The 12,964-nt window shown below is 36.3% G+C and overlaps 1 protein-coding gene across 4 annotated transcripts in view; it reads left to right on the top strand.

The window, feature by feature from the left end:
* LOC5579027 (ATP-dependent Clp protease ATP-binding subunit clpX-like, mitochondrial) overlaps window positions 1-12,964 on the top strand; it is a 146,510-nt gene that overhangs the window by 37,807 nt on the left and 95,739 nt on the right. For 2 of the 4 annotated variants that reach the window (XM_001664158.2, XM_021853258.1), the window contains exon 2: window positions 4,930-5,232. In XM_001664158.2, the coding sequence (XP_001664208.1) occupies window positions 5,160-5,232 (73 nt within the window). In that variant the 5' untranslated portion in view covers window positions 4,930-5,159. Of the gene's footprint in view, window positions 1-4,765; window positions 4,865-4,929; window positions 5,233-12,964 lie in introns of those variants that run through there. The other 2 variants (XM_021853260.1, XM_021853259.1) reach the window with 2 other exon arrangements.

Genomic DNA, 12,964 nt, shown 5'->3' with positions numbered 1-12,964 from the left:
ACTGTTCAAAACATTAAAGAAAAATATTTATTCACAGCGGCACCACAAGTGAATGAAAAATGGCCCAATCTCACCCCATAGAGGGGGTGACATTGGGTAACTGTAATTGAAATAACTTGTTTTTGATAATATGGTTGCAAAACCATTCACAGCTGAAGAATATTGATGAAATACGATGCAAACAAGATGAAAAGATATCTAAGGTGTTTCACAAGTATGATAAACGAACTTAAAAGAACGATTGTACCAATAAAATTAAGAGCTATGAGAAAAAATATGTAAACACAACATTCATCGTCAAGCTTACATAAATTTTCTATTTTTTTTTTCCCTCGAATTGTCTTCAAAGTCTCATCCCCATTGCCATGGAGCCTATTCAGTTTCCCCAAAGGTGTACTGAAACAGTGATTATTTAAATTCTTCGCAAATAGTTAAATTTCGGAGCGACATTCCACGATCAATACATTTCAGGCAGATGTTGACGTCATAATCACGATATTTCAGTGTTCCAACTCATTTGTACTTCCAGAAGATGTTTCTATAATATAAAAACACTGATAAAAAATTAAATTAAAAAAAAAAAACAATCCATTCGATAAAAAATTACGGTGTTGCTGCGCACGAAACACAGTTGCTGGATTGAGAAGTTGTCAAAATGCGTTGCATTGTTATTCAATGTACGGAATCCTCAAGTAGACTAGTTTGATGTTTCAGAGATGCTGTATTTAGAAAGAATAAACACATCTTGATGGAAAAGAGAACTACAGGCACCGTAAAATGTCAAAAAAGTGGAGTTGCAATTTCATTTACTGTCGTTCTTGCTTGACCCAATCTCACCCCCAATTTTGATGTTTTAGACACCGTACCGAAAAAAATAAAATTTTTGTTGAAAAATCAAATAGATTCCGGAAAATACGTGTGAAATGTAATGAAAAGACTTTATACCTTCTACTAATATAACGGTAGAGGTTAAAGTACATGCGTGATACTTTGCACAGGATAAATTTTATGTTGTAAATTTTAACTAATTTCAACATACAAGTTTATTGATATAGTAAACAAAAACTGCTATTTCTAAAAATGTATATTGTGATGAATTACGTGTAATAATATGTTCCCTAACATATGAATTATTAATTTTAGTAATATCACCGTTATTATCTGAAATATTTCATAAATCATATTTTTCCGTTTTGACCCAATCTCACCCCCCAGACCCATTGTCACCCCCATCGACGGTACTATTGATTGGTAGCAAATCACTTGTTAGTGACTTGATCATCGTTCGATAATAGTGACTAGTGAAGTCTCTTCTTTCAAGACATTTCTGCTAAGTATCTTTTTTTGACAAAGGTCCCAATTTCGAACTATTTCAAGCTTGAACTCCAAGAGAAAATTATGAACCGACCATTTATGGTGGGAATAAACCAATAATGGTGTTAATAAATCAATATATTTTGGTAAAAAAGTTAACGTTCAAGGATCCATCATCGCAATCATATCATCAAAATTTCAAAAGCAGTCTTTTCTGCTCAAAACTGAAATTAATATGTTGATCACTGTGCTTCGGTATGAGAAAAAGATACAGTGAAAAAATTTCCATTTAAACTTAGTTGATCTTGAATGAAACAATTGCTTTTGAAAATTCCAAAATTAATGACTAATCTCTTAAAATTTCAATATAATATTTGAACATCTCGTGCTTTTCTTGTTTAGTATGAATTTGGATATCTCATGGTGGATAATGGGACATTTGACGAATTCCATGTCAAATCGGTCACTGAACTTGACCATCTTCGATTTGCAGTAAATTTTGCACATGTTTAGACTACCCAAGTAGCAGAAAAAAGCTTAGTAATAGCGTATACATTATTGAATTGATAAGAGTATATTTCAATTATCGTTCTATGTAACAATCATGGTCCGCAACACATCATGAAAGCTTGTTCATCATCTTCTGCTTTAGATGTGATTAGATTATAGCGATAACATTGCATGATAATACTCATCTCAACTAGCACCAAACCTGTGGGTCGTGTGTGTGTTCTTTTGTTGTGTTTATTATATTGATATTGATTTGTTGGCCAATCGCTAAACTTTCCAGATATTTTTTTCTGATCTTCTATCTTATCTCCAAAAAAAAACTGTAGCTGATTAAAATCGTCAGTTATTCATTTTGGAATTACAAATTATGATTTGTTCAGCTTTTTTCGCATGCCCGGGAAAAGTGATAAATATTACACCAAATCAGTTAAATGAATAAAATGAATTAAACATTGCTTCAATCATGCTTAAAACATGCAGCAAATAAAATACAGTGTATAGTCAAGGACGATGAGTGCCAGTATTTTAAAAAAATTAAAACTTGTGACATTTGCTTTTTAGAATTTTAGAACATTTTGAAGAAATATCCAAAAAAACTGGTTTAAGGACAATAGATCTCAAAAAAAAAAAAAAAAAGATTAATGACGGGGTTGGTGGTCTGATGGCTACCGCTTCTGCTTCATATGCAGAAGGTCATGGGTTCAATCCCAGGCCCGTCCCTTTCCTCGTACTTTGTAGTTGTATATCTCTCACTTGCTTCTATCTTCCATTCTAAATATATCACACTCAAAACTATTCGTTCATAGCAAACGCTAGAACCAGAGACGGACAAGAAACCGTTTCCCTAACGCTTCCTACTTCCACGCGCACGCCTTTCTTACGCCTGATACATAGGCAGTCTGCTAACCACAAAAGCAAACCTCTCTGCCATGCCTTTCCCCCAATCCATACACTCCCGCATGAACTGGCGTGGATGCAGTGGAATATACGGTCTACGTGGGAGCCAGTGCAATGCATCATCAATTCCTCCCCCTTCCCCTCATTGGTCTGCATTCTGACGTGGCAGGTGTCATTGTTGCCTAAAAATAGAAGATCATCAGCACTTATACACTGAGGATGCCTGTTAGTCCCAAGCAGTCATTCGGTTGGTTCCTTGTGTAAGTGCAGCTGATCTGGCGATACTGGAGTGCATCCACGGGCGGCCAATCAAGCTCAAGCTCAAGCTCAATAGATCTCCAAAAAAAAAAAAAGATTAATGCCTCTCTGGATTACGGTACAAACAAAATCTTGGCTAGTTTATTATCTAATTCTTTTTCTAAGGAAGGCCCACATGTTTTATCTATTCCAGACTGGAAATTCCATGTAGCTTTTCTTCTTCTTCTTCTTTCTGGCGTTACGTCCTCACTGGGACAGAGCCTGCTTCTCAGCTTAGTGTTCTTATGAGCACTTCCACAGTTATTAACTGAGAGCTTACTATGCCTATGACCATTTTTGCATGCGTATATCGAAGATACTCTATGCCCTGGGAAGTCGAGAAAATTTCCAACCCGAAAAGATCCTCGACTAGTGGGATTCGAACCCACGACCCTCAGCTTGGTCTTGCTGAATAGCTGCGCGTTTACCGCTACGGCTATATGTAGCTTTTCTAGGATTGCTTAATAAATACGACCAGGGAATTCTCATGAAGAAATTTCCTCCAGACCTTTCAGTAGTAATTCTCTATCGGTTCTTCAAAATTACATTGAGGGTTGATCCGAGAACGGTACATCAACAATTCCGGTAATTCTTTCGATTTTTTTTCACGATTATTTTTTTGAGATTCCTCCAGTAATCCTGCAGGATATTTTCCAGCTATTCGTTTAGTATTTTTTTCACTATTTTTAGCAGTCTTTCTAGATAATCCTCTTAGACACTTGGACTTTCTGGAGAGTCATTTCTCAATGAATTTCGTGAAAAATTACTTTAGGATTTTATTAAAATATACGGTTCATTTTTTTGAAATTATTTCCACAATTTCTGAATGAAATAGTATACAATTTTTTGTGGACGAGAATTGGAATAATCTGTGAAGAAATTTTCAAAGGCATCTTAGGATAAATTTCTGAATTACAGAGACATTCGATTCATAGACGGTATTCGACAAAGTTGTAGCTCATAAGTGTATTTAAAAGAATACCTAAGTAACCACAAGCATTATAACTCTGTACGTATTCTACTGCATATAAACAAAACTGATGAGACATTGCTTTCTATTTTTTTTTTTCATTTTCAAGGCTCGTTTCAATAAGCTTTTTCCATAAATATTGATGCAAGTTTTTTTATATCTATTAGTATCATTTCAAACATTACATTCATTATTTCTTATATCTAGGTGTTCTGTGTTATTAGACAACACTATCATCCTAATTTCACAAATCTAAGATGAGACATTGCTTTCATTCGACAAATTCCAAGAGCTGCCAGGTAATAAAGCATTAACGCTACATTACAAATGTATCAATGCACTGATATTACTTTATACATTGCATTGCTTTCTTTTCCACCTTTAAACTACTCTAATGGTAGGCTTACGGCAATGCAGCTGCTTTATATAAGCAATGATATAATGCTCCATGGTTACTTGGGTCAGCAACGACATTAGCCCTTGAGATCACGAATATCGATGGATTTGGCTTTAGGAGTTCCAGTTGTCAACTATATCAGGTCAGGTTTCGGAATAACTCTCAGAATCCGACCAAGAATCGAGCTGTGTGAAGCAAAATCGATTTTTTGGGCCACCCTGGCAGAGATTGATATACATTCAACCACTCAATGGAAACGACGCCAAGGGAGACTACCAAGTGATATAATAAGGAAAAATCGTACGGCTGTGTCCCACAATCACTTACCAATCCACAGAGAAGTGGAAAGGTACACTTCGGATCGACCAGAACGCAATAAGCTAACAATAGTCCAATCTTTGGGTGTAGGGTGACAATCTATTTAAGTTTACAGAACGTGATTGATTCTGTTGGATGGGCGCGGAAATCTTGCTTAGATAGTAAACAGGAATGTTTTCCCAATGTGCGCTTTGGACTAAAACCACTTCTCTCTTTTTCTTTGCAGAAAGCACATCACAAATCAGAAGTACAGTGCATTTGAAAACCGGAAGCGATTGTTCTATTTGGTAGAAAATTTATTTAGTAAATTTGGAAGTTGTGATACACCGTTTGGCACCAGTTACGACAGTGAGTTAGAAAATTTGAATCAAACAGTGAAACAGTGCATACAGTTAGAAAAGGAAAAAAAAAATCGAAAAACCTCAGGCACTGCTCAGATCAAGAAATTAATTCGAAATGCGTAGTGTTCGAAGCAGCCTTACCATCGGACGACTGGCGATCTATCCGAGGAATTCCAACATACGGACAGGTGAGTGTCCCTGGTCTTGACCTTGAAACGGCCGCCCCTGGTTTTAGTGGCGGTTAGTCTCGGTACAATCACCGCCGCCGCCGTCGTCGTCGACGTCGAACGGGTACCTAGTAGGGTGTCCCAAAACTTGAGACTAAGGATGTTACAAAAAATAACTTCAAAAATGTCACATATATACCTACAGTAAATCTTGGAAAGCTTCAAAACGAATAAAATTATGATGTTTTTACAAAATTTCCTATATTTTCATATGTAAGAAGTTGCACTAGCTTGAAGAGTGATAATCACTTTTAATGGTTTGAAAGTACTAAAATAGTTTTCGAATATTAAACAAATCGGCAAAGAAATATAAAAAATAATGGATATCCCAAAATTTTGCTGGACTAATAATAATGTAATATGTTTTTGGTGTTGGTCAATTTTTTTTTTCTTAACGGGACAACCTCCAAACGTCTTTAATCAGAATTTCCCTCATACAAATTTGTTTTGCAACATCCTTAGCTACCGTTTGGGGTGGAGCCCCTCAAGCTATCTGACAAAGTGTAATTTTTGGACACCCTAGTACCCAGTCGTGATATGGCGTTTAAGTGGTTTGTCTAATTGTTGTGCGCGGTTGTATTGGCGGGTAGGTAGATCTGGGGAGGAAGCAAACGCCCGTGTCTGCGGCTGAGTTTAAATTAGCGTCGCGTTGGGAATTATCGCGCTTTTGCGATGCATGAGTGGCGCGCACGGTTGGGATTAGGATTTTTGTTGACAAACTCACGTCCACCGGAGTTGTCGTTGTCGTCGTAGAACGTCGGCTTTGCTCTCATAATCCTTCAGCGGAGGTTGTCTGTGTTAGGTTCAAATATGTGTGTGAGAGTTTGTTTTGACGAATTCCTACACTCGTTGGAAAAGATTGTTTCTGTTTCAAATGTATAGCAAATAGGTTTGAAGAATACGGGGCGAACGGGTGCCCGTTATCGAGGTTCAGCTGTTTGTGTTTTCATTGGAAGCAAACATCAGCTGATATGTTATCGACGTGTGTCATGATGGCAAAAGTTCTTATCTTTGTCCTTGGAAGTTATGTTTTTGCCGAACAATCATTGCTATTGTAAACGTTAGATATTGATTTCATGTTCCTTCGTAACAAAATATCAGAGAACTGTAACAATAGCAGAGTAATCTGTATTTGGAACAACAATTGACATTTTAAATGGCAGTTTTTGCTAGCTGACTCATATCCAACCGTTCAAGTTATACTTTGACCATTAATTTTTATTATGTTCAGACTAGAAACTGAATAATATGTTATTCAAAGCATCATAATCTAGAAAGCCTCCAAGCTAATGCAATGTTATTGTCTTGATGACGCTTGCCATGGTGATACTTCTAATAACATGTCATTTGGTTTATAGTTTAAACAAAGTATTAGGCATAAGTTTATAATGCATTGAATGTGGATTCAAATTATAAATAGCTTTGTTAGAGATCCATAAAATATCAAACTATGGTAGGTGTACCGCAGGGTGTCAATCCATCCGGGAAAACCGGGAAAAACCCGGGAATTACAAATGACCGGGAAAAATACGGGAAACACCCGGGAATTTAGTGAACACCCCGGGAAAACAAAACATAAGACTACCGGTTTATTTGAATTTTAAGTACTATGGGGTAAAATAAGAATTTTTAACAAGGGGTGCACCACCGTCTGTATTTCGTACTTCGCATTATGATTTTTTTTTTGGTGAGGTGATAGAGAGATACTTAACGATTAGGATCTTTGAAACATTTCTAGAGGGGTACTTAAGGATTTCTGACAATGAATTATTAATTATTAATTGATAATTCTTGGTGAGATGCTTGTTCGATTTCCATTTGAAATCATGGCATATGAACTCTTTGCTGGAATCGTAACGAAAATCGAACCAATATTCGACCAGTATTTAAAAATTCTTTCTGAGAGATCACTGAAATGGTTATTAGTAGATTGCTAATAGTATTTTCAGTAGATTCTAGAAAAGGTTCTTGGATAAAATATGTATTTTAATATTATCCGTTCAATGTTTTTCTCACAGGAGCTCTTTTTACTCAAAATTTCAATCACAAACCACATAGTAAATGTTCATTGTTCATGTTGATACATATTTTTTAAATAGCAGTTTCCTGAGAAAAATCATATTAATTCATTGTGAATTTAGGAAAAAAACGAATTTATATGATTTGACACTAAGACACTATGATATTTTCTTGAGGAAGGCGCAGAAAATTACTGACATATTTTTGCTTTTCCTCGGTTGATTTTTACTTTATTGTACCCAAATCCTTGGCGCAACTCGCATACAGTTAACTGGATTTCTATTTGATTCCTTGTGAGATTTTAACATATTCCTGCAGCAGTACTTCTTGAGAAGATTCTTGAAGGTTATCTGACTAGCTTTTCTGACAGTTCCAGGTGAAATTCATCCCACGGTATACAATGGGCTATGAAACCCATTAGAAAGTGTCTTGAAATATTCACAGAAGCCGCCAAAGTTGATGCTTGCTATATTCCTTACAATATCTTTCAAAAATTGCCTGGCAAAAATATCTTCGCGGGAACCTTTCAAGACGAGAATCTTTAACGATAATCCCTGGCAATCAAATTGATCGTGAGATTATTTGTTGGAGTTTTTCTTGTTATTTTCACTGTAGATCCATACAGAAGTCCATAGAAGATATTATATGGAACGCAGACGTGATCTGTGTGAGACCCTGTCAAGGATATCTATTGATAAATGTAAAATTTTTCGAAGGATTTCCCTAAACCGCTAATTAGGTTCCAACGCAACCAACGCAAAACAAACACGACAGACTCGCGAACAAACTTGATGAGAGTAGGTTTGCACCCGCCTGCACGGGAGAACATGCCAGAACATATATTAAAATGTTCGTGAACATTTACTCGCGTGCAACTAAACAAGGTGAGATTTATTATGGTCTGTTAAAACCATAATAAATCAAGTGTACGTCCATCAAATCGACAGTAAACTACAAGTTTGTAGTAAAAATCCCTTGAAGTCTAGAAAACTCAGAGGCCTTTTTTACCAAAAGCCCAATTGACTTCGAACAGCTCCGAATGCGTACACGAAAAGATTTATCATCGTCTGATTACAACACTCTTATACTCACGAGTATTTTGCTTCTTTTTGTTCTGGTTCAGCAGACATGTTCACCACCTTTATCACTGGTTCATTGACAGTTTTTTTTTCAATCTCATTGATCATAGACAAATCCGTTGTGAGATCTATTTAGATATGCTGGGAAAAACGAGAAAGAATATGTTTTTGTAGTTAATTGAATCTGATCCTTTTTCTGATCGGCATTTAAGTCACCTTATACTGAAAACCAATCAAATCTTTTTTATTTATTTAACAAAAAATATTTCTACAATTTTTGTTTGCGGGGGTCCGCGGGATATTTGTAGAACTTGGAAGGGGCTACAGCTCCAAAAAGGTTGGGAACCACTGGCCTAGACGGTTCTTATAAGGCCTCTGATGAGATTTTGTATAGACTTCTGCAGATTGACAGCGAATTCTTTCAATAATCCAACTATTTTGTCATGGCTAGTTCTTTGATGAATAAATAAATAAAGAGGTCCTTTAGGTATTCTTGGTAAGATTTTTGTGAAGTATTTGACTAGATTATTAATATGTTCATTAAATATTTTGAAGATTACTTGGAAGATGCAATCTTGGATTCATGTCATAAGTTTTAGCCAGCTTCATAGGAGAACAATAACATGTATTTGGAAATATTGTTTCTGTTAAAAGATCTTTTCTTGGATCCAACATTTATCCATAAATCAGGCATAAGCCATGTCTAACGCATACTTCTTAAGGCATTCTTAGAATGTAATAGGTTGGCTATTGAACTTTGCCCTTTTGTGGGAGTTTAGATGCACAAAGCAGGCATTTATATTAATCCATAATTTCTCTGAACTTCCTACGAATTCCAGGGGGTAACGGTGTTTTAGATAATTCAGCACAGTGCGCATCGTACCTTCGTGCTGTGCGTACACGAATTCTCTCTGCTCTTGGAAGTTTTCTTAAAAACTACCTAAAGCAATAAAACAGTACTTTTCAGTGCTACAAAAACAGTACTTTTCAGTGCTAAAATTAAAAACGGTACTTTTCAGTGCTACTAAAACAGTACTTTTCAGTACTATTTTTTCTACTATTGATCCCTTTACGATCCATGTTTGGACCCGTGCCTTCGATTTTTCGTTGGACCCGTTGGCGAAAGCTAGCGGTGGTAATCCTTCTTGGACACCGTCTAGGGAAAAAACCTCTCGAAGGTCACGTCTTTCTCGTTTATTAACTAAACATGGAATCAACAACTAACAAAAGGAAGGGTGAATCTCTGAATTCACTACTTCCTTCCAAAAAAGTGGGTTTTAAAACTGTCACTACACGTGGCAAGAATGGAAGAAAGGAAGCTTCCCCGGAAAGCGAAGTTTCTTCCAAGGGTGAAATGAATAATTGTATTGAAATGAGCAATCAGTTCGATGCTCTAGACAAATTTTCCGAACACCAAATCGAAGCAGCCTCTAGCCCAGGCTCTTTGATTCAAGTGAGGAAGCAAAGAGTGCCGCCTATCGTGGTCAGTTGTTCCGAATTTGCGGGATTTAGGCAGGAGATCTTGAACTCCATTAGGGGAATCAAGGTTTCCTTCCAAATCGCAAAGAAAGGAGACTGTCGCGTTTTGCCGGAAACTCTTAAAGATCGTGAGCTTCTTCTCAAACATATTGAAGAGAAGAAGCACAAATTTTTTACTTATGACGACAAAACTGAACGTTTGTTCAAAGTTGTCTTGAAAGGTCTCTCAAGTGACTATAAATCACCTGAAGAGATCAAAAGTGGAATAAATGATTTACTTGGATTTTCCCCAGTCCAAGTAATCATTATGAAAAAGAGAACCCAATCTGGCATTGTTCGGAAAGGGCTTTCTCAAGAATTTTATTTAGTTCACTTTAACAAAAAAGAACTAAATAATATTAAAGCTTTAGAAAAAGCAAAACTTTTGTTTGATGTCCGTGTGACATGGGAACATTTCCAGAAACCTGGAGGAAATTACCAGAACCCCACTCAGTGCCGTCGGTGCCAAAAGTGGGGTCATGGTACAAAAAATTGTCGCATGGATGCTAAATGCATGATTTGCGGAGGTTCTTCTCACGCCAAAGACGTCTGTCCAGTGAAGGAAGATACCACCAAATTCATATGTTGTAATTGCGGGGCTAACCATAAGTCCAATTTTTGGAATTGTCCTTCACGCAAAAAGGTCATTGAGGCTCGTGCTAGGCAGATGAAAGATAATATCCGTTACGATAACGGTCGTTTCCGAAATTTGCCTGGTAGAGAATCGAACCATGCTCATTTTACAGTTAACGATCGCTTGATCATGAATCATACCCATCAGGAAGATCATAATCATGCTCATTCACAAACAAATTTTAATCCGTCGGGTAGCCGTTCGAATCTTTCTATTTCGAATGTATCTACCCACGGTAAATCCTTTGCCGATATCGTAGCAGGAAATTCGAACTCCTCCCCTGTTCGATCCATGGCTACCCATTCTACTTGTTTCAAATCAAATGGAAAAAACCCTACCGCCACAGGTAACTCCGCTTCTTCGTCTACCGGAAATTCCAATGGGAAATCACATGACATGTCTGCCTCTGATTTTAATTTTCTAACTGAACAATTGAATCTAATGATTGATGCAATGTTCAAAGCCACCACTATGACTGAAGCAGTCCAAGTAGGTGTAAAATTTACAAATCAAATTGTTATTGGATTACGTTTTTCTAATGGATCCAAATAATAATTTAAATATTTTAAATTGGAATGCTCGTTCTCTGAATGGTAAAGAGGACGAGCTGTTTAATTTTCTTACGGTCAATAACGTGCATATAGCAGTTATTACCGAAACGTATTTAAAACCTGGATCTAAACTCAAAAGAGATCCTAACTTTTTTGTTTATCGTAATGATCGACTTGATGGGGCATGTGGGGGAGTTGCAATCATCATTCATAGGCTTATAAAACATCAACTGTTTTCATCATTTGAAACTAAAGTTTTTGAAACTTTAGGTGTTTCTGTTGAAACACAGTTTGGTAAATATACTTTCATAGCTGCCTATTTGCCTTTTCAATGCTCTGGGCAGCAAGTTAATTTGCTCCAAACTGACTTGCGTAAATTGACTCGCAATAAGTCAAAATTTTTTGTCATTGGTGACTTTAATGCCAAACATCGGTCATGGAATAATTCTCAAAGTAATTCCAACGGCAGAATTTTATTTGATGAGTGCTCTTCAGGATATTTCTCAATTCAATACCCTGATAGCCCCACATGTTTTTCCTCTTCTAGAAATCCATCTACGATTGATTTGGTCTTAACCGACTCTAGTCATCTTTGTAGCCAACTGATTACTCATGCTGATTTTGATTCTGATCATGTCCCTGTTACATTTCAAATATCCCAAGAAGCGATTCTCAATCCTATCAGCTCCACTTTCAATTATTTACGAGCCGACTGGAATATATATAAAACGTATGTTGATTCCAATCTTGATGTTAACATTTCTTTAGAAACTAAACTTGATATTGACAATGCTCTTGAAACTTTAACAAATTCCATTGTTGAAGCCCGGAGCATTGCAATTCCAAAATGTGAAGTAAAATTTGAATCCGTGATTATAGACGATGATCTTAAACTCTTGATCCGTCTTAAAAACATGAGGAGAAGGCAATTTCAACGCACTCGCGATCCTGCTATGAAAATTATATGGCAGGATTTGCAGAAAGAAATCAAGAAACGTTTTGCTCAATTAAGAAACAAAAATTTTGAAAATAAAATTTCTCAATTGGACCCTGGCTCTAAGCCCTTTTGGAAATTATCGAAAATGTTGAAAAAACCTCAGAAGCCAATACCGGCATTGAAAGAGGAAAACAAATTATTACTAACTAATTGCGAAAAAGCTCAAAAACTTGCTATGCAGTTTGAAAGTGCGCACAATTTTAATTTAGGACTTACTAGTCCAATTGAAAATGAAGTTACTCAGGAGTTCGAAAATATTCTCAATCAAGAGAACGTTTTCGAAAATTCCTGGGAGACTGATTTGGAAGAAGTGAGAACTATTATTAAAAAATTCAAAAACATGAAAGCTCCTGGCGATGATGGAATTTTTTACATCCTCATCAAGAAACTTCCAGAAAGTAGCTTATCATTTTTAGTTGATATATTTAACAAATGTTTTCAATTAGCATATTTTCCTGACAAATGGAAAAATGCTAAGGTTGTTCCAATTTTAAAACCAGACAAAAATCCTGCAGAAGCTTCTAGCTATCGTCCAATCAGTTTGCTTTCCTCCATCAGTAAACTTTTTGAAAAGGTTATTTTAAACAGAATGATGGCCCACATCAACGAAAATTCAATTTTTGCCAATGAACAGTTCGGATTCCGCCATGGATATTCGACCACTCATCAACTTTTACGTGTAACAAATTTGATCCGTTCCAACAAATCTGAAGGCTATTCTACTGGTCTTGCTCTTCTAGATATAGAAAAAGCATTCGACAGTGTTTGGCATGAAGGTTTGATTGTAAAATTAAAAAACTTTAATTTTCCAACATACATTGTTAGAATAATTCAAAGTTATCTGTCAAATCGTACACTTCAGGTTAATTATCAGAACTCCAGATCTGAAAGACTT

Source organism: Aedes aegypti, chromosome 3 (genome assembly GCF_002204515.2).
Source record: "Aedes aegypti strain LVP_AGWG chromosome 3, AaegL5.0 Primary Assembly, whole genome shotgun sequence".
Classification (NCBI taxonomy): Eukaryota; Metazoa; Arthropoda; class Insecta; order Diptera; family Culicidae; genus Aedes; species Aedes aegypti.
Note: the sequence above shows the minus strand (reverse complement) of the source record. Positions and strands in the feature narration are given on the sequence as shown.